Source organism: Chelonoidis abingdonii, chromosome 10, assembly GCF_003597395.2.
Source record: "Chelonoidis abingdonii isolate Lonesome George chromosome 10, CheloAbing_2.0, whole genome shotgun sequence".
Taxonomy (NCBI): domain Eukaryota; kingdom Metazoa; phylum Chordata; order Testudines; family Testudinidae; genus Chelonoidis; species Chelonoidis abingdonii.
Window position 1 is genome coordinate 44,341,472 of NC_133778.1, and position 26,794 is coordinate 44,368,265.

Here is a 26,794-nt window from a genome sequence, read left to right on the forward strand (position 1 = left end):
CGGCGGAGGCCGAGCACTTTTGAAGCCGGAGAGAGCAGCATAAGCGGGTCCCTGGGAGGGTGGAGGAGGAAAACCAGCCTAATATATCAATTACACTAACTACACTATTAAGACGAGAATTACATAACACAATATAAGTATAAACAGAAAACGGGTTGAAAGCTAGGAAGTGGAGTCACAAGCGGACTCCACTGTTCAGACGACACGGGCGTAAGAGGAACTGAGGAGCGGACAGGTCGGCCAGGGAATATAAGGTGCGCAAAGGCGCCACGCAGGGGGGCCCTCGCTGACCCCGGTGTTGCTAGGGGAAAATTTCGGAGAACGTGCATGGCGCACGTCAACCTACTGGAATGAATTGAGCAGCACTCTCGAAGAAGAAAAAAAACAGATCAAGTATAGTGGGCGATAATTTTCAGATAAGGTTAATGTTTAGAGACTGAATAGAGATGAGGAAAGTTCTGTTCAGTGGGGTGTTTATAAGCCTGTGCAGGAGCAAGCTTCAGGGGCTGTGTTGTTTTAGGGGCAGTGGAAAGGGAAGTTTCATTAATTGGTTGATAGAAATCGAGGGAATCGGAGGTTGGATGAGAAACTCTGGTCATGAGTGAAATAAGCAGGGACAATGGATGTGATATTTCATTCGTGAGGAGGTTAGGACACACTCAATCTTAGTTGAAGTTTGGTTTGACGCATGCACATCTTGAAATGGTGATCCTAATATCAACACAACTAGAGCAGGCATCCTTCCTCAGATCTCTCTCAATACGTTTAATAAGGTACATGTATTTAAAGTCTAGGGTTGTTCTTACTATCTTGCTCTTTGTCATACGTAGGGTTAAATACAAACCAATAATGCTTTCCATTTAAGTACTATTGTAGCATTATAATAATTTCTAAGTCAGATAGTGAACAAAATCAAGATTATGTTGTTCTGGGCATTAGCGTTGGTACACATAAAAAAACGGGATTTGAGCTTTATTCCATGGTTACTGCAAATTAAGACGCAATATAGATAAATTACCAGAAATCCGCATTTGGGCCAGAAATTCACTATGACACCAAGCAAGAATTGTAAAGCAAATAGTCAAACCAAAGGATGTAGCACACCATCAAGTAGAAAGAAATTACTAAAGAAGTGAACATTGGTTTTTTACCTGTGCAACATTGAAGAGGAATGTTTAATAGTCTTAACTAGTGGTCCTGAACCCCTGCTCTCAGGAAAAAAAAACGAAAAAAATCTTTTCGCCAAAATGTAGGAACCCTGCCCAGTAAGTTTAGAGAGAGCAGATTAAGTCCATTGTTGTCCATGCATACGCTAGCAGAAATTGATCCCACTGTAAGCTTTTGATTTGAAATGACTAATATACTGATTTTAATTTTAATATAGAGCAATCAAATGTGTTCTGCCAGTTCATCACAGCAGTCCTAGTATGCTCAGCTTCCTCGAAAGAAAGATACGATCTCTTCATGGAGTGTGTAATTTCAGGTACATATAATTCAATATTCTATTCCCATGTGATCATGCAGTTATGTAAAGCATACAGATTAATCCGTTGCCCAGAGGCAGAACCTCCAGGCCTTTAGTTTATTTATTTAGCATTATAAGTGGAAGGAATTGAGCTCTTTCCGTATGAATGCCAGAACTGTATCAGTTCTATGTGCGTTCACAGTGGGTAAGAAATGTTCCTCTCATGAACATACTTGCAGACAGTCGATGTTTGCTTTTGGTACGATATTGATATTCAACTCCCTACCAATGTTGTCATTATCACTGTAGCACTTTGGCATTTTGTTTTCCAAGATCTAACTGAAGATGTTGTTAAATTTAGTTTCCTAGATTATTGGTTTGTATTTTCCAGATGTAAATTTCATATCACCATATTTTAACATCGATGATTTTGGTCCTGCTGATATTGGAGACCGTTGATTAGTAGCCATCTATTACGAACTAGTTTGCCATTTTCCATTTCTTGCAGAATCTCTCAGAGATCCAGCTTTGGATGCTCAATTGAGTCGATTTTCAATAACGACAGAAAACGCACTGTTCAGTGAAAAACTATCTATAAAAACCACATTTTATGGCTCTCTCATGTTATAATTATCAGATTTCAACTAGGCCGGGCAGTACTGTCCTTGATAAAAAATGACAGCAGTAGTTGTTACATAAAGGAACCATATTAAATCCAGAACCAGTTTAAAAGGCATTGCCAGTGATGGGTGCCTGTGAAGTGTTAACAATTTCTGGTGAGCCCAACCGGTGTAACCATCCTGATGAGCTGACCGGCTGAAATTTATCATGTTGAGGCACTTTTACATCTATGGACCCACCGGCAGTGGTAAGGGATGTTACTTATGATAAGTAATCTTTAATTTTTAGGTACAGTTCTTCTTGAATTGAACATTTATATTGATGCTAATAATTCTGTAAATGCGTAGAGAACATATTGGTCACAACTGGGTATGCAGATCTGAATGGGCTTATCCGACCATTTATGACAACTTATCTATGCGACACTGGGCAGTGTGCAATGTAATCTATTTAAAAATTATTCAGTATTAGATGATATCGGTTTATTTAGGCTAGTCGAATATTGCGGTTTTACTCTAAGATTTCTTAGATTGGAATAGGTGCTCAAACATAGATAGAAAGGCAGTCAAACACGAGTTTGCTTACAGTAAGAAACCATGGATAGTCTTATAAATACTACTCTCAGATCTAAAACGGCAAAGAAAGGGGGGGGGAACAGAGAGAAAACCTCGGTTGTGTGTATGATCACGGACCTCTAGATCTCGAGACACAATAATGAAACCAAACCCACACTCATTCCTCCTTGTTATAAGGCAAAGAGTGGAAGCTGTTGCTAGGAAAGCTATATACTGAAAATGGAAGCTCTTTGAAATAACAAGCTGACTTCTCTCATCGAAAGCGTCTTCGATCAATAACATTAGGAAGGTGGTTGAAGAAAGACTGCAAAACGGAAGTACGTATTAATAAAAACAAAGATCAGAATGCAGGCATTCCAATTAACATACAAAAAGAAACGTCATTATTATAAAAAGAAAAAAGCAGTTTGAGAGAGAAGGTAAATGAATACTAAAATGACAAGAGCTGAGCTGGTTCAAAGGACCAGAAAACATTTAATTCATCTGGGAACATCTTAGCAAATTAAGACAGACTGGCGTTATAATTGCAGCATATTTTCATCTTTGGTTTAAAAGCTTTTTTCCCCGTTTCTCCAAAGTTCCGCCTTAACAAGACAGACATAGGGACTGGGGCTCAGGGGAATTCCTTATGGAAGCTGAAAGTTTAACGCGGTATAGCATAGAATAGCCTGTTGCGTAAAGCAGCTTATACAAATCAGATGTGTTGAGTGATTGTGGTCTCAGTTCGTTTAGCGAGGGTCTCAGTGTTTACACATACAAAACTTAAATGCATATCACTCCCTTATATCCTCCACATAGTCTGTTCTGCTAAAGAAGAGCAAGAGTTAAATTGGACAATATGAAGTGAGGTAATATTTTTTAGTGACCAACTTCGTTGGTGAGAACAAGCGATTGAGTTTACACTAGACTTATTCAGGTTTGGAAATGACTCAATCACAACTAGAATATAAGGTGGAACGATTGTTTTAGCATACTAGTTAACACATGTTCAAGCTTGAAACACAGCTTTTCAGAGCTTAAACATTCTCTTCAGAAGCTGGGCAACTGAAAGGTGATTGACTGATCATCTGTAATTGTCTAAGTATCCTTGGAACAGCATGGTTACAAAAATAAACAAAGATTAAATGGATACAGAAACAGAACTATGTGCCTCTTTTGAATAGAAGACATTTCTAATTCGCAATCATGAAAATACGACCATTTCAGTTTTCAATGGTGATTAAACAAGTGTTGACAGCCCGTAATACAAATGGGCAGCTGAGGCTGGCAGAAACTGGGTTTGGTGTGAGAAGACGGGTGAGATGTGGCTCCCTTCAGAGGTCACGGCGTGTGTTACACTACAATAAATAGGACTGTCGATTTGTTAGTGCCTTGGTGCAGTTCTGATGGTGGTAACGAAGTGAAACTGAGAGGTGGGCAGGTCGCTTATAACCTTACCATGTACTAGACCTATTTTAGCCACAATAGTAACAATGTCCGGTTCGACAGAAATCAACATCTTTAACACTGATACGAAGCTCGATCACTTTTTTGTTTTAATTCGGTTTTTTTTTTTTTTTTTTCTTTTTTTTTTTTTCTGGGTTCGGTAGCTTCCTCACTTCGGTTTTCCTTTTTTTGTTTTTTTAACTTGTGCTGTTTTTATGTTTGTTGGGTTTCGTTGGTATTGTTTTATGTCTGGTTAGGTTCTGTTTTTTTTCTTTTTGATATTGATGTCTTTTGTTTGTCAGGTTGTTGTTTGGGCACGCGTTAGGTTGGTTTTTTATGATGTTGTACTATTGTATTGATGTGTTGGTTGGTGGTTTGTGCTGTGTGTAAGGGGGAGGCTGTGACCATATAGGGGGCTCGGTAGCAGGTGGCACTCAGCGGAAGCGCAGTTCTGAACGGCCCGAGGCTTGTCGTCTGCTGCAACGGCGGGCGCTCGCGGCCTTAAGGCCTGTGGCAGCCGCGGCGCCGTGAGTAGTAGGCGGCTGGTGGCAGCCGGCACGACACTGGAGCTTGAGGGGCCTGTGGAGCGCGGCGCGCCGGTAGGTTAGGGGGCTGTGATCTACGGAAGCGTGTAGGACCGCCCTGGGAGCGGCGTCCGCGTGTGAGGGCGGGGGGACGCTCCGAAGCCCGTTAGGGGTGAAAGGGCCTGTGGTGGCGGCGCTGGCCATGTGGGCTGCTGAATCGCTGCGGAAGCCGTACGGGGCGTGTGGAGGCGGCGCTAGGGCTTAGCGGGGCTGGGAACGCGGCGCTGGCCTAGCGGCCTGTGGCGCAGCTGGGCACCAGGCGTAGGGGGCCGGTTGACGCACCGCGTGGGCTTAGGGCCTGTGGATCGGAGCGCTGGGCGCTTAGGGGGGCCGTGACCTACGGAAGCGTTAGGGGGCTGTGGGCGGCGTGGAACATGAGGGTGTGTCCTGTGGAGCCTGCGAGGAACGCGCGTACATAGCGGGCTGGGGGCGGCGCTGGCCTTAGGGGGCCGGTGGCGCTGCGGAATGGCGTTAGGGGCTGGGTGGCGGAGCTGGCATTAGGGGCTGTGGAAGCTGCCGGAAGGCCATGTTAAGGGGGGCCGTGTGGTGGCGCAGTGCGTGCGGCGCCATTCCAGGTGGAGCCTGATGGACTGCTCGGGAGCGTGTTAGGGGCCCCTAAGCCCTGTTGCGAGGCGGCGCGCCTGGCTCGTCCACAGGGGGCCTTGAAGGGGGCGCCGCAGAGGCTTAGGGAAGGGCCTGTGGACCGATACGGACAGGCGTGTAGCCGGGCGATGAGACCTGTGTAGGGGGCGCTGGCCTTGGGGCTGTGATCGCTGCGTGAACCGTTAGACGCTGTGGAGACGGGCTGAGGATTAGGGGGCTGTGGACGCGCGCTGGGGGCCCTCTAAGCCTTAGGGGGGCCTCGCTGTCACCGGCGATGGCTGAAGGCGTTAAGGTCCGAGAGCCTTGGTGGCGCCCTGGCGTTAGGGGGGCCTGTGCAAGGTCGCGAGAGTGTTGGGGCCTGTGGTGGACGCGCTGCGGCTAGGGGCCTGGGACCGGCGCTGGGGTTGGGGGCTGGGAGCGCGCTGGGTTATGGGAGGTGTGGTGGCGCGCTGGATAGGGGGCCTGTCGAGACGCTGGGAGCGTGGCCGTGGAGGCGGCGCTGGGCTATGAGGGCGCCTGGCTGACCAAGGCGCAGTTCGGCTGGCAGCTGTTAAGGGGAGGCCCTGTGCCTGCGCTGCGCAGAAGGCGTTTAGCGAGGGCTCCGGTGGATATAGCGACGCGGCCCCTGGCCATTAGGGTGGCGCTGTTGGATCGCTGCGGAAGTCCAGTTATATGAGAGGGTGTGGCTCAGAGCGCGGCGCTGCTAGGGGCTGTGGAACTCGCACCTAGGCCCCAATGCCAGCGCCGGCACACAGCCCCCTAACGCGCCTTCCGCGCGAATCACGGGCCCTACGCGGGATGGGCTTAGGGCCTGTAAGCTCGGGAAGGCGTAGGGGCCGGTTACGCGGGCTGGCGTTAGGGGCCTGGGAGGCGTGGGCTTAGGGCCCTTGGAGGCGGCGAGGGCTTAGGGGCCTGTGGGCCGGGAAGCGTCTAGGGGGTGTGTGGGGCTGGCATTAGGGCTGTGACCTGCAGGAAGCCGCGTGTAGCGGGGCCGTGCAGGCGGCTGGTATTAGGGGGCTGACGGACGACGGCGCTGGCGTTAGGGGGTCTGTGGACCTAGGAGAGGCGTCAGTGGGACCTGTGGGGGGCGACCTGGAAAGAGGGCCGGGGGAACTGTGGACCGCTGCGGAACCGTAGGCGCGGCCTGTGGGGCGCGCTTGGGCCTTAAGGGGACGCGCTGTGGACCTCTGCCCCAGCGGCCTCGGTCGGATTCTGATGTCGGGGACCTGTGCAGCGTGCGGCGTGGGCCTAGGGGGCGCCGTGGAACAGCGCGCTTGGCTTAGGGGGCCTGGGAGCTACGGAGAGGCGTCTCTAGGGTGAACGGCGCCGGTGGCCCGCAAGGCGGTGGGCGCTGTCCATTACGCGAGCGTGAGAAGCGGCGCCGACAGCCTTAGGGGCCTGTGGAATGCGGGCTGGCCAATTAGGGGCTGTCGGACGTGCTGCGGAAGCTAGCTGATAAGGGGGGCATGCCTGTGCTGGCGTCGGACGCTGGCCATGGTAAGATGCACAAAACCAGCCCCGGCCACCACTACCTGTGGACGCCGGGTCGGCAGGGGCATATATACGGTGCCGCAAAGGCGCCACGCCAGGGGGCGCCTGCCGACCCGCCGGGTGTTGCTAGGGGAAAATTCTTCCGACGAACGTGCATGCGGTGCGCGCACACCTACTTGGAATGAATATGAGCAACACATCTCGAAGAACAACAGTTACAAAGGTGAGTAACCGTCTTTTTTTTTTTCTATTACTTTTAGAGTGGGCTACGGGTTAAAAAAATATTTAGATAAAGCAGTGTAACTCACCTGCCATGTTGTTGTGTTCCTCCTAGTGCAATTATTTCACATTCTGAAAAAGGTCTTTTATGGCCATCTTCTTTCTTCATCTTGCAGTGAAATCATAAACTCATTTTGTAAGAGTCTGCATATAGAAATTATTTTTACAGTTGAACCACTTTTATTTCACTGCAGAAATAACTATGAAGAGAAAATGGGTTTGCCCCTCCTCAGCCTTTTGTTTAAACATACATAATGCTAGTCTTGATAATTAGCAAACTAGCAAAAAATTGAGAAATGAGTGAATGCAGTCCTCCTCTGAAAATTGACGCCTTTTTAGGCTGTGCGCACATTACCAATTTTTGCCATATTTGAACATGGTTGCATAGAATGGGGTTAGATGACATGATGCTGGCTACACTTTAAACTGCGTTCACTAGGAAAAAGTATTTTTTTTAACATTTGGTGGAATTTTACTGTAGAGAAGGCAAGTTTTATACTTTTATCATCTGTTACATGGTGGAGATAAAGCCTAGGAGGTAGACTAGAATTTACTTGGATGAACTCATACAAGAATACCTTGTATTTATAATCGGGAAGCGGCCTCAGTGGTCAGCACAGATTACCATGAATCATGGTAAGCAAGTGGCTCAGTGGGATTAAGCCCAGCTCCAGCTTGCATACACAGTGGAACCAGGAATCCTAGGTGCTTGCTTTACTGATAAACTTAGTTGTGTTTTTAATTCCTGTTACCACTGGAGTCAGTATAACAACAGGAGAATGAGCTGGATTCCATTGTGGCTCGGCAAAATAAGTTATTTTAATTCTAATAGCAGAATACTTATCAGTGAGCCAGAAAAAAAAGACAGCTTAACTTTGAGATTGTTTAATTAAAAAAAAAAATTATAAAGAACATGTGATCTGGAAGTTCGAGAGCCACAAACATAGGACATCACCTTGTCATTTTTCCACACAGTCACTTTTCAGAACAGTCACACAACAAATTTGGTTCTGTGTATGACTTTTATTATATGTAAAGTTGAAAGTTTTCTGCATTATGTGACACAGTGTTCGAGAGGAGATTTTTATACTGCCATTATAAAAGGAAGGAACTCACTGCAATCCTATCTTAAAGAGCTTTTTAAATGTTTTTTTCCCCAGTAATGCATGCTGGGTGTACCTGGTCAACCAACTCTTACATGCAGCACTTATCCTTTTGGAGAAAAACCAGAGCATCCTGCTGCTCAATTTAAATGTCAGCTCTGAAACACTGCAAGAAAAAACACACATCTACACATTGGAAATTAAAAGTGGAGAAAGGGGTAGAAAATTAGTTTTCCTAAAAGTTACTCACTCCATGCAACTATTTATAGAAAACAAGGGCAAAAGAAAGTTAAGGGAAATGTTACCAAATGTGCTATGTTCTGTGGGGTAGAAGGTTTAAACTTGAAGATTTGTATGGTTTTGATATTTCTTGTTTTACAAGTATGCAGACAATGAGTATAATAAAATTGTAGTACTTGTGGAATCTTCATTATAGTAAGCTTATTCTAATATATAAATCTAACTTCAAGTGTGTTTGCTGTCTTTTGTCTGAACCCTCATTAGAACAAGACAGACAAGGCACAGTTCATTCCTGCAACTCTATTTGTACAGAACTAAAAAAATTCTTAATATGGATGTGTCTTAATGTCAGCTCATGAGTCATACTTTGTGATGATTGTAATTTTATAATGAATTAAAGCCAAGAACTGCAGAATCTACTGTGACATGCAATTGATGAATGATAGGGCAAGCTAAAAAAAAACTAAATATATATTAAAAGACAGTAATTCTTATAGTGCTATTACAATAGTGTATTGTTAGAGGTAGTGAGACACGTGCCCTATGCTAGCTGTGGCCTATAGTGTGGTAGGTGCTGTATGAAGACTGAGTGGCAGTCCCTCCCCTAATGTTTATATTCTGTAATGTAATACTGAAGAATTAAACCAGTTTTAAATAGCAGAAATTTGGTAAAACTAAGAAAAATTGAGGCCTGGGGAATGTTTGAACTGTTTATGTAGCATTGCTTTGTCAGGTGTAATTTATCAGGGGCTGCAAGTCTGACAAGGGGGGGGGGGGGTAGGGGGAGGGATGATCATGGCTTTGGAGAAGTGTTTCAAAGCAAAAGTGACAATGTGTAACTCTACCCTACTACCGAGGTGGTCGATGGCTACTTATATCAAATAAAATAAATGTTCTTGCATAGCAGAAGAGCGAAAGTGCAGCTGGCACTGAGTGGCACAACGGAAACTGTGCCCCTTGGCCATGGAAGTGGAAGCTTCTTTCTCATCTTAAATGGGCTGGTAGATTAATGAGCATTTCATGTGGAAGGGAGAGCTTTCTAGGGCTAATTTTGCTACCCCCAAGCGGGGCCCACCGCCGGGGGAGCCCGCCCGGCTGAGACCAGGGCAGGGGAGACCAGGTGCGCATTTCAAGCCAACAGCGTCCGCCGCCTGCTGTCGGCGCCCAGGAGGAGTCCCTGTCAGCAGCAGATGCTGAGCAGCCCAAGAGCGCCGTGGGCCGGTGAGTCTCGCGGGCGGCTGGGGCACGCGGGCTTCGCTCAGGCTCCCTGCTCCGCGCACCTGGGCGGCCAGGTAAAGCTGGGGCGGGGCGGCGCGCAGGCGCAGTGCAGGCCCCAGCCCCTAGCGCTCACCTGAACGCAGCAGCGGCTCCGCTGGCTGGAGGGGCGAGCTGAGGAGAGCCCGGCCGCCTGTTTCGCGTCTTCCCGCCACACGAGGTGAGCTGCCCCCGCCGCTGGGGGCGTCGGACGCCTACCCCCTGGGCCGGGGAGGGGGGACTATTTGGGGCGCGGTGCGAGGCCCCCAGGGCCGGTAGCTGGGGCGTCTCGTCCCTTAGGAGCCCTGTTGAGGCGGCCGCCACTGCTCCACCATCCCGGCCCCGTGTGGGTGCGGCCGGTTCCCGGGCCGCGGTCCCCGCTTGCGTGCTGGCAGGGCCTAGTCCTATCCCCTCAGGGCGGGGTGGTGGCCGCAGCTCCCCGGCAACTGTCCCGTACGGGGCGGGCAAAGCGCTCCCAGGTCAAGCGCGAGCGTCGTGGGTATCTGCTCCCGCCCGGGAACGGACCCCCGCGCGTTTGCAAAAGGCTCCAGGGCAGCCCGGCTCTGCGTCTAGTGGCCGGCTGTGTCTGCCCGCTCCAGGGGGGGCGCAAAGCCCAGCAATTGCTGAAGGCTGCTTAGACAGCAGAAGCGAGCTGCTGCTGTGGCGAAGGGCAAACAATTTTCCAGGAAACTCTAGCTATTATCCGGACCCTTCTCAAACAGACCCGTGAGCATGAGCCAGTGCTGCCAGGAGTTGCATGAGCCAGTGCTGCCAGGAGTTGAGTTCTTGGCAGACTTCCCTATGCTCTGCTGTACAGGAACAGGTTCCCTGTGCACCAAGTTGCAGTGCTCCTCCATCTGGCAGCAGTGATGTGACTCTATGCACCAGGTTACAGTGCCGCTCCCTGAAATTTGGCCTGGCCATTCCATCTCTCTGGAAGGACAGCCAGATCAGATTTCAGTACTGGGTCTCTCTGACAGAAGCCATATTGATTTAGTATGGCAGCACTGCTTAAAAGTGGTCAGATCAGGACCCTTCTATCTCCCTGATCTATGTATTGGAAGTAGAAGTGGGTGGAGTCTTTTTGTTTTATGCAGTGTTGTTTATTTACAAGGAATATACAAAGTCCTGCTTCTGTGAATTCAGGAGGAACAAAGAACAAAATAACCAGTTTCTTACAGGGCTGCCCAGAGGATTCAGGGCCAAATTGCCACCAAAGACCCAGTACTTAGGTGCCGGGTCCTGGGGTGGAAGGATCCACCACCACCAAATTGGCGCTGAAGACCTGTAGTGGAAGAAGCTCCCGGGCCCCCAGAGCAAGTGAAGGACCCTGCTCCAGGGGCCCCAAAGAACTCTCATGGGGGCCCTTGTAGGGCCTGGGGCAAATTGCCCCCCCACCCTCGGGCAGCCCTGAATTCTTAGCTTACAGCATCAAGCCTCTTTAGCCAACATTAGACCCAGAGAACTTGCTATCTAGCTTTTTCTAGGATCACTGTGCTCAGAAGCTAATGCTTGACTTTCTTTCCTTTTGCCTCTGCCTCTTTGTTCTTGTCTGTTCTCTGTTTCTCTCTCTTCTGCTAATTTTCTCACTCTCATTTCTCTCACACGCACACATGCACTCACACTTACCCAAAACAATATTCAGCAAAGCCCCTCCTCCAAAACTTCTGGATGGGTTATATAAGAATGTCCATACTGGGTCAGACCCATGGTCCATCTTATCTTCCGAGAGCGGCCAGTGTTAGATGCTTCAGAGCTGGACTACACTGAAAATTTACATCAGCACAGCTACGTCTCTCACAACTGTGGAAATTCCACACCACTGAGAGATGCTGAACTAACCCCAGTCAACCTATCTACAGTCTCTCAGGGAGGTAGTTAAAAGCTTGGTCTATACTACAAAATTAAGTTGGCTTAACTCTGGTCAGCATGGTTAGTGAACCGCTGCGGTGGCACAGCTGTACTGCTATAGCATTAAGTATAGCTATAACTTAACTGTGGTGAAGGGATAACTTCTGTCACTATAGTGAATGTCTACACTGAAGCACTGCTGCAGCGGTGCAACTAGCAATTTGAGTGTAGACATAAACTCAGAAGAAATGAACAGAGCGAGACATTTACATGATTCTTTTGCCATAGGTAGGTTAATTTATCCTTATAGTTGTGTTAATTGACATACATCCAACTTGACCCATAAAAAGGCTTTACTCACCTCTTAATAGTAACAACACTTTGTCTTTATAACAAGATAGTGTTCAGTGCATCATTTAATCAGCTCCCTCTCACTATCTTTATATAATTCACATCTGATTTATTTTTTAAAAACCTGTTATTGAATTATGTTTCCCCTCTCTGAAGCCTTATTTATACTCTTAAGATACTGGACAAAGGAGTTGCATGATTTATCAAGTTTTCTCTTAAGTCTTGGATAGGTGGTTTATAAAAATTGTAGTTATGAGAGAAACTTACAAGTCCACACAATTGAAATTCCCAGGCTACGAAGTTTTGTTGTAAACATTTTGTATAACTATAATCAAAATCATTACATATTTTTACAAATATTTGAATAAAATGAAAAATAATTGTTTTAACATACCTGCGATATCGAACACGTCAAACCCACAGTATAGTATTTAAAGTTATCTACCTGGCTCCTAATATATTTATGAAAAAAGAACAAGAGTTCTTGTGGCACCTTAGAGACTAACAAATTTATTTCAGCATGAGCTTTCGTGAGCTTCAGCTCACTTCTTCAGATGCACAGAATGGAACACACATACAGGAGATATTCATACACACAGAGAACATGAAAAGATGGAAGTATGCATACCAACAGGAAGAGTCTAATCAATTGAGATGAGCTGCTATCAGCAGGAGAAAAAAAAACTTTTGACGTGATAATTAAGATGACCCATAAAAGGTGTGAGAAGAACTTAACATAGGGAAATAGATTCAGTTAGTGTAATGACCCAGCCATTCCCAGTGTCTGTTAAGGCCTGAGTTAATTGTGTCTAATTTGCATATTAATTCGAGTTCAGCAGTCTCTCTTTGGAGTCTGTTTTTGAAGTTTTTTTGCTGCAAAAGTGCCACCTTCAAGTCTGCCACTGAATGGTTAGAGAGGTTGAAGTGTTCTCCCACTGGTTTTTGAATGTTATGATTTCTGATGTCAGATTTGTGTCCATTTATTCTTTTGTGAAGAGACTGTCTGTTTATAGTGTCTTGCACAGTAGTCTTCTGACACAAAATGACAGCATTTGTTCCATGTTTTAGTTTTAATGTTACCTATATTACCTTAAAAGCATTGCATCAGTTAGAAAATAATTTACTTAAAAATATCTTTTGGATTATGTCTGGGTACTTTAGGCGAAATGTATAATTGATTTATTGAGTTATCTAGGTTTCTGCAACCTCCGTAACTGCCATGGCACCTGTCACCGTGTTGTCTTTGGTGCCTATCCTACAATGGGTTCAGTGAAGGCCCAAACAGTCATACTAAGGTGGGGGAGGTACAGGACTGGATGCAACACAATTATTTAAATATGCGGTTGAGATTTGGTATCTGTTGTTTAGTTCCAGGATTAAAAAAAAAAAAATCTCTCAATGCTAACATCATAGTTAAGGCTGCAAGTCTGTCACAGAAGTCACGGATTCTGTGACTTTCTGGGACCTCCATGATTGCTGGTGCGACTGGCCTGGGGGCCACTCAAACTGGTCAGGCAGCCCCTGGGCCAGCCACGCCGACTGCTGCTAGGGCAATCTTGGGCCACTGCACCCCCACCCCCACCCCCACAGCAGTAGCAGGAGTTTGGGAGTGGGAGGGGGGATTGGAGCAGGGATAGGGTGAGGGCTTGGGGCAGCGCTTACCTCAGAGGGCTTCCCAGAAGCAGCAACATGTCCCTCCATCCATCCCTAGGGCTCCTCAGCAGAGGCACAGCCAGCCAGGCAGCTCTGCGCACTGCCTTCAACTGCAGGCACCATTCCCACAGCTCCCATTGACTGTGGTTCTCAGCCAATGGGAGCTACGTAGCGGGCACTCAGGGTGGCGGCAACACATGAAGCCCTCCTGGCCCTGCCCCCATCTAGGGGCTGCAGAAACATGACGGCCGCTTCCAGGAGCCAGGCAGGGAGCCCAGGCAAAATGTATCCTTGCCTATTCTTTGTTCCGGACTTCCTTGTCTCCTGTACGTCCATGCATTGTGGCTGGAAGTGGGAAAGTAATGGCATTACTCATTTTGTGCTGCTACAGTTGAATTCTTTGAGGTTCTGACCATCTTGGGAGTTTAGTATGTTCAGCAGTCTGCACTTTACAAAATCAAACCCTTACTGATTCTGTACTACTTCGAGTGCTTGCTCATGTCAATTCCATTCTAGGTGTGTGCATGCCCATGTGGATGCACAATCATTGGAGACTTTTGCCTTGGTGGTATCCTTAGGTTCGGCTGTGGCGCTCCCTTGTTCGCCCGTCTGGTTCATTCTTATTGCATGGGATGGTTGGTTGGAGCACCTTGTCTTGCATCACAAGAGTGTTAGCGGTTCTTAAAGTCCATTGTTCTGTCTCCTTTGTATTTTGTTGATAGTTACTGAGCTAGACCATTAAGTTAAGTGCAGGATGAATTAATGGCTTTTTAAACATGCAGAGCTGTGAATACATGTGTATCACAATATTGACAAAGGGGTGGGTCTTCTGTATTAAAACTGTCTTTTGGGTATGAACTATTTGTTGCACTAATTGCACTTCATCATCTCCTGATGAAGCGGTGCCCTGCCCCTCCCAAACGAGCAGTGCCCCTTTCCGCCCAGCAACTTCAAGGAGCACCAAGCCCTGCTCAAAAGGGTGGCTGCCACCCTGAATTTGGAGGTCAAGAAGCTAGCAGTGGAACTTGACAGCCTCATTAATGTCATACCCTCATCTGCCCTGTCCCAGGTCACATTGCCCATCCACCCAGGGATCCTAAAAATTGCTAAGTCTTTGTGGCAGACCTCCTCTTCCATTCTGCATACCTCCAAGAAAGCAGAAAAGTAGTACTATGCCATAGAATCACAGAATATCAGGGTTGGAAGGGACCTCAGAAGGTCATCTAGTCCAACCCCCTGCTCAAAACTGGACCAATCCCCAGACAGATTTTTTTACTCCAGTTCCCTAAGTGGCCCTCTCAAGAATTGAGCTCACAACCCTGAGTTTAGCAGGCCAATGCTCAAACCACTGAACTATCCCTCCCCGCCCCGGCAAAGGGACTGGAATACCTGATACCCATCCTTCAATGGGATCCCGGTCATGTCCGCCATCAACGAAAGGGGCAGACGAGTGGCACACCAAAAAATAAAGATGCCAAGAGGCAGGAAAATTTAACTACGTTACTTGGGAAGTGTAGATTTTTCACACCCCTGAACGATGTAGCTGGGTTGGCCTAACTTTTTAGTGTAGACCAGGCCTAAGTGGGGGTGTTCCTTCGAAAAAGGAGTTTGAAGTAAAAGTCAGATATTAAAAAAAATGTTAGTCACGTGGCCATTTTAAAAACTCTAATACTGGTATAAAAAAAAATCAAGCAGTGCACAAATGACAATAAACTAGGGCTGTCAAGCGATTAAAAATTTAATCGTGCAATTAATCATACTGTTAAACAATAGAATACCAATTAAATATTTTTGGATGTTTTCTACCTTTTCAAATATATTGATTTCAATGACAACACAGAATACGAAGTGTGCAGTGCTCACTTTATATTTATTTTTGATTATAAGTATTTGTACTGTAGAAAAACAAGAGTATTTTTCACTTAACCTAATACAAGTACTGTAGTGTAATCTTTTGATCGTGAAAATTGAATTTAAAAATGTAGAATTATGTACACAAAAACCTGCATTCAAAAATAAAACAATGTACAATTTTAGAGCCTGTGAGTCCACTCAGTCCTATTTCTTGTTCAGCGAATCGCTCAGACAAACATGTTTGTTTACATTTGCAGGAGATAATGCTGCCTGCTTCTTGTTTACAATGTCACTTGAAAATGAGAACAGGCGTTCTCATGGCACTGCTGTAGCCAGCGTCGCAAGATATTTACGTGCCAAATGAGCTAAAGATTCATATGTCCCTTTGTGCTTCAACCACCATTCCAGGGGGCATGCCTCTATGCTGATGAGGGGTTCTGCTCGATAACAATCCAAAGCAGTGCAGACTGACGCATATTCATTTTTATTATCTGAGTCAGATGACACTAGCAAAAGGTAGATTTTCTTTTTTGATGGTTTGGGTTCCGGAGTTTGCATCGGAGTGTTGCTTTTTTAAGACTTCTGAAAGCATGTTCCCCACCTGATCCCTCTCAGATTTTGGAAGGCACTTCAGGTTCTTAAACCTCGGGTCAAGTGCTGTAGCTATCCTTAGAAATCTCACATTGGTACCTTTTTTCATTTTGTGAAATCTGCAGTGAAAGTGTTATTAAAATGAACTACTGTGCTGGGACATCATCCGAGACTGCTATAACATGAAATATATGGCAGAATGCGGGTAAAACAGAGTAGGGGACATACAGTTCTCCCCCAAAGGAGTGCAGTCACAAATATAATGAACACATTGTTTTTTGTAATGAGCATTATCAACATAGAAGCATGTTCTCTGGAGTGGTGGTCGAAGCATGAAGGGGCATATGAATGTTTAGCATATCTGGGATGTAAATACCTTGCAATGCCGACTACAAAAGTGTCATGCAAATACCTGTTCTCACTTTCTGGCGACATTGTAAATAAGAAGATGGCAGCATTATCTCCTGTAAATGTAAACAAACTTGTTTGTCTTAGCAATTGGCTACAACAAGAAGTAGGACTCAGTGGACTTGCAGGCTCTGAAGTTTTTGCATTGTTTTGATTTTGAGTGCAGTTATGGAAACAAACAAAATCTACACTTGTAAATTGCATTTTCACAACAGAGGTTGCACTGCAGTACTTGTATGACGTGAATTGAAAAATACTATTTTTATCATTTTTACAGTGCAAATGTTTGTAATAAAAATAATATACACTGATTTCAATTACAACACAGAATACAATATATATGAAAATGTAGAAAAGCATCCAACATATTTAATAAATTGGTATTCTGTTGTTTAACAGTGCGATTAAAACTGTGATTAATCATGATTAATTTTTTGAGTTAATCATGTGAGTTAACTGCAATTAATCAACAGCCCTACAATAAACATTTTAAAATGATATTCTAATGCAATTTTTGTAGACTTTTTTTCACCTGTGTTAAAATGGAAATCCTGGGGTTACCTGAGCTGTGATAGTGCTGACTTGCAGTCCACCCTAGATCTTTTCTCAGGTGCCTGTCATAGCCTGAGACTTTTTCTTAACAGTGGGAAGACTAAGGTGCTCCACCTGCCTTCCCCAGTGCATGTTTTCCTCCTTCTCCCACAAATTGTCATTGGTGGTGAGCCCTGGAAAATGTTGAGCATTTCCCTTACCTTGATAGCCACCTCTCCCAGGCAGCCAATCTTGATGTGAAGATTGAACATGTGCAACCTTTGGAAAGTTGTTCAGTCATATCTCTTTTAACCGAGATCTGTGTATGGAAATTAAGTTCCTGGTCTACAATGCAGTAGTCATCCCCACTCTTCTTTATGGTTGTGAGACATTGATGGCATATCTAAGCCATTTTAAGCGTCTGGAGTGGTACGAACTATGCTGCCTTAGGAGAATTCTCCATATTAGATGGGGAGATTGTCACACCAATGCCAGCGTTCTCTCTGAAGCTAAAATCACCAGTGTTGAGGCAAAGATTATGAAACATCAGCTTCGCTGTGTTGGTCATTGTGTGCAGATGGCTGATACTAGTCTTCCAAAGCAAGTCCTCTTTTCTCAACTTAGTCATGGTAAGAAGACCCACAGGGGACGGAGGAAACGCTACAAGGAAGTATGTCTTAAGATAAGAGGATTGACTCCACAAATTGAGAGAGGTTGCTGGCAATAGATTGCAGTGCCAGAGGATGTTGTGAAATCCGAGTCTATAACAGCGTTCAAAAAAGAACTACAGAAGTTCATGGAGGATAGATCCATCAATGGCTATTAGCCCAGGATGGACTGGGATGCAAAGCTATGCTTTGAAATGTCACTAGCCTCTGTTTGCCAGAAGCTGGGAATGGGTGATGGGATGGATCCCTTGATGATTACCTGTTCTGTTCATTGCTTCTGAAGCACCTGGCACTGGCCACTGTCAGAAGACAGGATACTGAGCTAGTTGGGCCATTAGTCTGACCCAGTATGACCCTTCTTATGTAATGGCATCTCATCATACATCAAGCCTCATCCCATTTTGAAGACAATCACCTTGCTCAAGAAGAGGAAGGAAAGTGAACAGCGCCCTGGCCAGCAGTTATGTTTTCTCCAAGCAACCACCTGTCATGTGGAAAATCCTGTAGAGCACAAATTGGACTCCTCATCCATCTTAAGTCTTATCAATGACTTTTTCCCCTGACAGACATCCTTGTGTTGAAGGATAGCTGATGGATAATGCTACTGTTCCACTATGGCCACATTGGAACCAGGGCTAGAGTTAGTATAGGGTATGTTTTGAGGCAGAGTGAAAAGTGGAGGAGTTGATTTTTAGAAATTTTGAGTTTTATGTAGATGTCCAAAAATTGCAGTTTTTCAGGGCTTTCTCTTTGTATATATAGTAATATATTACTTACTGCAGTAGTATATACTGTAATGAGTAATCTCTTCATAATGTTCCCTAGAGTTCTTTAACATACTGTTTCAAACTGTATATGCTTTAGCATGCACCAGCAGGGTCTACACAGACCAATTAATGCACAAAACATTTGTGTGTTTTAGAAATCACACCCCCATAGTCTGCATTACGGCTCCATCCATGTAGACAAGCCCATAGATTCAAGTAGCAATTTCTGATGTTACTCTGGTATTTATTGACTAAACACCAATTTATTTATTTTTAATTGGAAGTGTTTTATTGGTGTATATTCTTTAAATCTTAAAAGCAGGAGCCCTGTGTTAGTAGTACAATTTCAGGTCATTTGGTCAAAGGGTTCCTCAGATAAAGCCCTGTCAAAAAGAAGCTGATTGTAATATACAAATTGTTTTCAAAAGCTTATATGTAAGTAACGGTTTTCATGACTTTCTAGAGACCTCCGTGACATTCTCAGCTCCAACTCCACTGCTCCGGGGCTGAAGCAATCAGCTGGCTGGGACCCTGGAGCTCTGAGTCTCCAAGGGCAGTGGGGAGGTCCCTGCGGCTCCAAGTTGCCTGCTGCGGGTGGTGCTGGACCCCCAAATCCCCTCCCTGCAGCAGGGCTTGGGCTCTCATCCCACCATCAGCCCCGTTTTGTCACAGTTATTTTTACTAAAAGTCAGGGACAGGGTTCCATGAATCTTTGTTTATTGCCTGTGATCTGTCCCTGACTTTTGCTAAAACTAACGGTGACAGAATCTTAACCGTACATATGCATTCTGAGATTGTCTTGTAAATTGGTATTCCATAATGGCCTAGGGTGAGAGAGGCAGAGAACATACATTGAGATGAATGGGTCACTTCACACCTCTGCAGTCCTCCTATGTTGTAGGGGGTTGTACAGATCCTCTTCCCCTTACACGAGCTCTCCAAGTGCAGTGTGGAATCTGGGGCTCTCCTTCACTCCCCCTTAATGCCTCCAGGTGGTATGTGTGCTCTTCATAGCCCATTAGTCTTCACCTTCCTTCATGCTAAGGCCCATCTAGCTCTACTGTGGCCGTGGATGGAACAGAAGGAGGGCAGAGTTGATGGCTGAGTGGTGTTTAAACGAAGCCATCTTGTGTCACCCTTCTCCCTCACACAGCTGCTCTGCAATCATGCCTGTCTGTCTCGCTACCACCACCACCTCAAAAACTAAGGGATTTTCACTGCCTAAAAACTTGAACACAGAATGAAGGTTGACTGGCAGTGCCTCATATCCTTCCAGAATATTCAATGCCTCTGCTTAAATCTCTGAAAACCAATAAATAGAATCAGTCCTCCCCTGGTCCTTCCTGTAACCCGAACTGTGCCCTCTTGAATGATGTCCCTGACAGACATTGTAGCACACTATCTTTCCAGATGATATGGAATACTATGGGGACACAGCACATGAGTACAATAGGAGAAACTGTCAGACTGGGTCCTTACTAAATCAAAAGTTGTGCTTAGGGTGAGTTTAGTGAACACCAATTGACTACAACTGGCCTATACTCAGCCACTTCACTTGCTTTGCACAAACCAAACCAGAATTACCACTCCTTAAACCTTGGCCTAAGGATTCCTTCGTCAACATCTCCTGCACCTGCCTCTGCTCCATAGTGCACTGTTATGTATGCTACCAGACTGCTGCAAATCCTCATACCAAGAATATTTTGCTCCTCTACTTGCACAACCCACATAACTCAGCACAGAAACAAGGAGTCTCTGGTGCTTTTGGGGGGCAGATGCTCCCCTTCAAAACTCCCACTGTGAGCTGTGGTACTCTGTACCAGTCAATGAAACGGTCCCTAATGCAGTGAAAGGCACTTGGAGTACATGGGGACAAATGAGAGAATACAATTCAGTGGGACATAACATATTTCATAAAAGGGCACATTGACTTTACCATTCCTCATGTCTATTTATTATGGGGTAGCCCTGGCTGAAACAGTCAGTATATCCTCAGTGGATCTTGCCCTGGTACCTTAACTCTTATTTCCTGTATCAGAGGGGTAGCCATGTTAGTCTGGATCTGTAAAAGCAGCCAAGAGTCCTGTGGCACCTTATAGACTAACAGACGTTTTGGAACATGAGCGTTCCTGGGTGAATACATCCAACGAAATGGGTATTTACCCACGAAAGCTCATGCTCCAAAACGTCTGTTAGTCTATAAGGTGCCACAGGACTCTTTGCTGCTCTTATTTCCTGGTTTTCAGAGGTTTAAGTACAAGTGCACCTGATGTTCTGGAAGAGTAGGAGGCACTGCCAGCCGGCTTGAACTGTTTGTTAATAATGTTCCTGGACACTGAATATTGATACTTTGTGCTCTGTACTTGTGTCCCTAGGCTTTTAGTGTATACTCCTTTTGTAAGAGAAATAATCCCAAATATTTTTAAAACACATAGGTCATGTCTAAGCTACAAAGTTTGGTTGACACAATTTACATCAGCATACAGCTGCTGAAGTTTTTGTATGTCTCGTGTGGGGTTTGTGTACTGGGCTACTTGTGTAGGTGCTGCGTGTACTCACCAGGAGTGCACGCGTCAATATAAAGTGTGGTGCACCATAGGCAGGTTGTCATAAATAGATAGCTAAGGGTTAATGTTTCTTTCACCTGTAGAGGGTTAACAAAGGGAACCAAACACCTGACCAGAGGACCAATCAGGAAACTGGATTTTTCAAAGTCAGGGAGGGAATTTTTGGAGTCTTTTGTTTGTCTCTCAGCTATGAGAAGCTTCTTTCTTCTCTAATCTGTGTCCAACTTGTAAGTACAGATAGAAAAACAATATAGGCTTTTTGTGTTTTGGGTATATTTACATGTGGATAACTTGCTGAATGTTTCAAATTGGATATCTTTTGAATCAGACTGTTATATATTTTTCTTATAAGCAATAGCTCTGTATTGTCATCTTGTACAAGAATATGTTTGTCTTTTTCTTCTTTTTATATCAAGCTTTCTTTTTAAACCTGTTTGAGTTTTTCTCTGGTTAAGGAGAAAGGAAAGACGGGGGGAGGGGACACACTACGCTCTGTGTTTAACTCTCCTAGTGTCCCAGGCGGGAAGAAGCTAAGGGGAGGAGAGAGAGAATCTCTTCTGTTTCTTGTATTTGGGGTTTGTCTCTTTGTGGAATAGAGGAGATATGCTTCTTGGTATTGTGATGTAAAGAGATGCATCAATACTCCCAGGTTAGCCCAGAGAGGAAAGTCTGGGTGAGAGAAGAGAGGGAAGGGAAATGGTTATTTCCTTTGTGTAGGGCTCAGGGTTCTGAGTCTTGGGGTCCCTCCAGGAAAGGTTTGGGGAGACCAGAGGGGCCTAGGGGCCAAAACCCTGGAAATTTTGGATGGTGGCAGCGAGATCAGATCTAAGCTGGTAAATTGAGCTTAGAGAGGTTCATGCTAGGCACCCAGATTTTTGGACGCTAAGGTCCAGATTTGGGAAGAGGCTTATGATACAGGTTATCCCAGTATGCACCATGCTGGCATCTGGCGCAGTGCTTTTTAGGATGCCTTCACGGTGCTTTGTGAGAGAGTAGCAATTTGCCCAGAGATTTCTGGGAGCTAAGGGTCAAGTTCCCACCATGGTACTTTCTCCTTCCCATAATACTTGCCACATCCCATAGTTTTTGTGCCCTTTTTAAAAAAATCTTGTACAGTCCCTTCTGGTGCTTTTTGATCTCCATCTCTCTTGACAGAAGCATGAACTCTACAGAGCTCAGGCCAAATCTCGTGTGTGTTGCTCCTACAGGATGTATGATTTGGAGTATTAGCAGATATTAAGGAAATACTGTTATGATCAGGATAGTGATGAGGAAGATGTGGACATATTTGAGCACTATAACTGAATGCTGATGGACAGAAAAAAAATTGCCAGGTTGCTGCTGGCATTCACGGAACAGCTCCACCTAGTGGAGCACAACTTCTGGTCCTGAGAAATGAGCACTGATTTGTGGGATAGCATCATAGTGCAGGTTTGGAATGAAGATCAGTGGCTTGAAAACTTTTGGATGCAGAAGAGCAGGTACCTGTATCTGTGTACAGAGCTTGCCCCAGCCCTTTGGCCTGTGAACACAAAATGAGAATTGCATTGACAGTGGAGAAGTGAGTGGCAACCATGCTCTGGAAATCTGCAACATCAGATTCCTATCAGTCAGTGGACAATCATTCTGGGGTTGGAAAATCCACAGTGGAGGCCGTTGTGATCCAAATATGCAATGCCATTAAACATTTCCTGCTTCAAAGGACTGTGGCTCTTGCTAATGTACATGAAATGATGGATTTGCAGCAATGGGGTTCCTGAACTATGGTGGAGCGATAGACAGCATGTGTATCCTTATTATGAACCAGCCCACTTAGCCACTGAGTGCATAAACCAGGGGTAGGCAACCTATGGCACACAAGCTGATTTTCAGTGGCACACTCTCTATGTTGGTCATAGAATATCAGTTGGAAGGGACCTCAGGAGATCATCTAGTCCAACCTCCTGCTCAAAGCAGGACCACTCTGCAGACAGATTTTTACCCCAGATCCCTAAATGGCCCCCTCAAGGATTGAACTCACAACCCTGGGTTTAGCAGGCTAATGCTCAAACCACTGAGCTATCCCTCCCCCCCACCACTGGTCCTGGCCACCGGTCCAGGGGGCTCTGCATTTTAAAATGAAGCTGCTTAAACATTTTAAAAACCTTATTTACTTTACATACAACAATAGTTTAATTATATATTATAGACTTACAGAAAGAGATCTTCTAAAAATGTTAAAATGTATTACTGGCATGCAAAACCTTAAATCTGAGTGAATAAATGAAAACTTGGCACACCACTTCTGAAAGGTTGCCGACCCCCTGCTTTAGAACTATATGGCTTATTTGTTAAAGACTTTTGTTCTAGAAATGCATGGTAGTTCCCATCTAATCTATTTGATGTATTTCCAAAGCACCTATCTGCTTGCTATCATAATGCTGTACAACAGGAGGTAGACATGTGCTAAGCAATATGTAAAAGCAATACATTCCTCCTTGCTTCTGATAGTAGCAGCAATGAGGCAGAAATAGTACAGGTGCAACAACTGTGTCCTTCAACTGTTCTCTCTTCTCGCAACAAAAACTCTTGGTATAGCAATCAGCATTTGCGGTTGTATAAAATTCTAGAAACTACCTTTCAGTAAATAATTCATACATGTAGTGGCATTCTTTCCTATAATCTGCTCCCACAAAGTTCTCTTTTCAGGGGATGTCAGAGGTCTCTTTGTCCAGGCATTTACTGTTGAGTCCTGTGTAAGGATTCAGTATGCATACAGATAAATATTTTTGTCCAGTCTTGTTATGGAGGCTTGTTCTGACTACATTGATCTCTCACCCTTCCTGGATCTTGGTTAATTCTAAGTGTATGTTCAGTCAAGGAAGTGGTAGCCAAATACCTCCTATTTCCAAATCACTCAGAACAGCAGAAATATTTATTAAGGAGAACGATCCTAGGAGGTCAGATATTTCCCAAAACTGCCTCCACTCTCATTTACATTATGCTTTCCTCATTCCGCAAATACTTTCTGTTTCAGCAGGATGTTACCGCTTGTTTAATCAAATAGTATTTCCTAGAAAGAGAAGTTAATTGTTTTTGAAGAGTTCAGAGGTTAGACATATTATTAAGTAGCACAATTATACTAATCTTTTATTTTGGGTTTAAAGACAGGTATAGCTGATGTCCCAATTGAGAACAAGCTAATCCAGCAGTTCTAAAATTGCTTACCATGTGTAATACTTAGAAGTACTTGATACACCAATACCACCTTTTATAATTAGGTGTAGTCATAATAGATCCTTATTTAACACATCTAAAAAAAAATCCTTCTCTTTTCTCACAGTTTCAGAATGAGCTGTTTTCCTCCTTTCTCTCTCTCCCCATGGGCAACCTTTGAAGCAATAGAGCCAGTGCTGCACTCAGGGGCAGCTGTAGACATTTCACTGCCCCAAGCAGGGCGGCATGCCGCGGGAGGCGCTCTGCCAGTCACCAGTCCCGCGGCTCCGGTGGACCTCCCGCAGGCATGCCTGCGGATGCTCCACCGGAGCCGCGGGACCCGCGGCTCCGGTGGACCTCCCGCAGGCATGCCTGCGGATGCTCCACCGGAGCCGCGGGACCAGCGGACCCTCCGCAGCCACACCTGCGGGAGGTCTATCGGAGCTGCCTGCCACCCTCCCGGCGACCAGCAGAGCGCCCCCTGCGGCATGCTGCCCCAAGCATGTGCTTGGCATGCTGGGGTCTAGAGCCGCCCCTGGCTGCACATCTCTCAGGGTGGAATCCCACAAGTCACTTTTAGACTGGGTCTCCAGGCTCTGGCACCTCCATGTACCAACTGTAATTACACCAAACGCCTGACTGTGTTTGGCCATCTGCACAAATTTTTTTCAGGAGCTGTGCACAGTAATCTGTGTATTTTCTTATTTAAAATATAGCACCTCTTTTCCCATTAGACAGTGAATAACTATACTGAGTTTAGCCAACTTACTGGTATGATTCTTTTGCCCTCTAATGCCAGGACCTCAAAAATCTCTCACCCACTTGATTATGGTGAATGGAAATTTTGACTGAGTAGGGTCAAGTGGGATGAGGAAAGCTGTTGGTTCCCTCTCTAGAGGGAATAAATATGGGGAAGGCAAGGAGCAGAGCAGCCCAGTTCTTTTTCTTTCTCAAGAGGTGGACTCAAACTGCCAAAACAGCTATATTTTTTCCTGTGGTGGGGAGGAGGGATGGAAGAACAAATTAGGACACTAATCCTTTGAAACCAAGAGGGAGGAGCTGGAGAACAGAATGATCAGGTTCAGAGGAGGAAAATCTGGGAAGCTGTAGACATCCTGTACTGCCAGGAGGATAGCAACTGGCTCCTAAGTCCTAGACTACAGGCTGAAAAGAGGACCTCTGCAAAGAGGTAGCGGGCAGAATTGAGTCATGGGTTTGGAGTGTGGGAGTGAACCTGTGTCAATCTAGTGTAAGAGAATAAAACAATAATTAGTAAAATGGAGGTGGGGGGAGAGAATTGGGCAGTAACACACTCTTTAATTTTACCCAGGCTAGTATGGAATTTTTCCTTCAACATTTGCCTAACTACATACAAAATACTACATTAAGAGAACATTAAGGTTGCAAAGTCAAACACTGAAAAGTGAGGAAATGCCAGAATTAAGGTTGCCTATCTAACCTTAATGTGGCCCCCTTGTTAAATCAGTTACAATTAATTTTCACGTTTTGTACATTTGCATTGTAGTGCGCACACAACTGCATACATATTAATACTTTTTTTTTTAATTTACAGGTGTTTCCATTTCAAGAAACGTTATTGTGACCAGTTTGATGCTAAAGAACATCTTTAACAGAAGTTTTTATAGATGTGATAAACTTTTCATACCAGAATGGCTCATATAATACTAAGACGATTGTGTAAGAAACTGTTTTCTCACTGGAAGCTTTGGAAGTTTAGCATTGTTGTTTTTGTTTTTCTAGTATTTTTGTTTTTATTACAAAGAGAAATAGGTGTTCAAGATGCTAAACATGAACCAGGGATTGAACCAATTGTGGGAAAGAAAAGTGATGTACTAGGTTTCATGTTAAATGCTGTGAACAATATTAAAGGTGCAAAGCCAAAAATGCAGATAAAAGCACCTGTTAGGCAAACCAATATTCCTGGAGAGAGACACTGTTTGCCAGGACATTATACACTAGCAGAACTGAAACCCTTCTTAGAGCGACCTTCTCAGGACCCCAATGCCCCTGGAGCTTCTGGTAAAGCATTCAAAGCTATCAATTTAAGCCCAGAAGAGGAGAAGGAGAAGGAGCGTGGGGATGAAAAACACTGTTTTAATGCTTTTGCAAGTGACAGAATTTCTTTGCACCGGGATCTTGGACCAGACACTCGACCTCCTGAGTATGTTGAAATCCATACATTGAGAATAAGATACTTATTAAACACAGAGAGACCCAGCATATTCTCAGTAACTTGGGCAGCATTTAAATACACCGAACACTACAAACATGTCGTATAATGTCATCAGTCTGTGGTATAGAATAGGAAATCTCTGATTTACCAGTGGAGGCTATGTTGAGATAAGTCAAAGCTAAAAGTTTCTTAGTAAGGCTTATTCTGCATTTGTTTATCAGGTGTTTAGACATTAAGTAACAATCCCATGAGTTTCTTTGTCTATGATGTATGCCTCTAACCTTAATTCTCCCTTAATGACCATTTTTGGGAACTTCCTTAATTTTTTAAAAGAAAACTAAAACTTAAGTAAAAATTCTCTAACAGAGTTTTAAAGTGTTTTTCTTTTTAAATTCTAGAAAAAAAATGAAGAAAACTATTTATTAATAAAATTTTCTGATAAAGCAGAAGCAGGAAGGACTGTTTTGCAGTCACTGAAAGGAAAGCAAGAATAGTGGGTTTAATAATTCCTTAGGTTTCCTCTG

General features: G+C 44.8%; 1 protein-coding gene across 3 annotated transcripts in view; it reads left to right on the plus strand.

The window, feature by feature from the left end:
• The first annotated feature begins 9,732 nt into the window (after positions 1 to 9,732).
• Positions 9,733 to 26,794, plus strand: part of GALNT3 (polypeptide N-acetylgalactosaminyltransferase 3) — a 40,231-nt gene continuing 23,169 nt past the window's right edge. For all 3 annotated transcript variants that reach the window (XR_004372380.2, XM_032770921.2, XM_032770922.2), the window contains exons 1-2: positions 9,733 to 9,821; positions 25,650 to 26,258. Coding sequence is in view for 2 of the 3 variants with exons in the window: in XM_032770921.2 (XP_032626812.1) it covers positions 25,747 to 26,258 (512 nt within the window). In the remaining variant the exon portion in view is untranslated. The remainder of the gene's footprint in view (positions 9,822 to 25,649; positions 26,259 to 26,794) is intronic.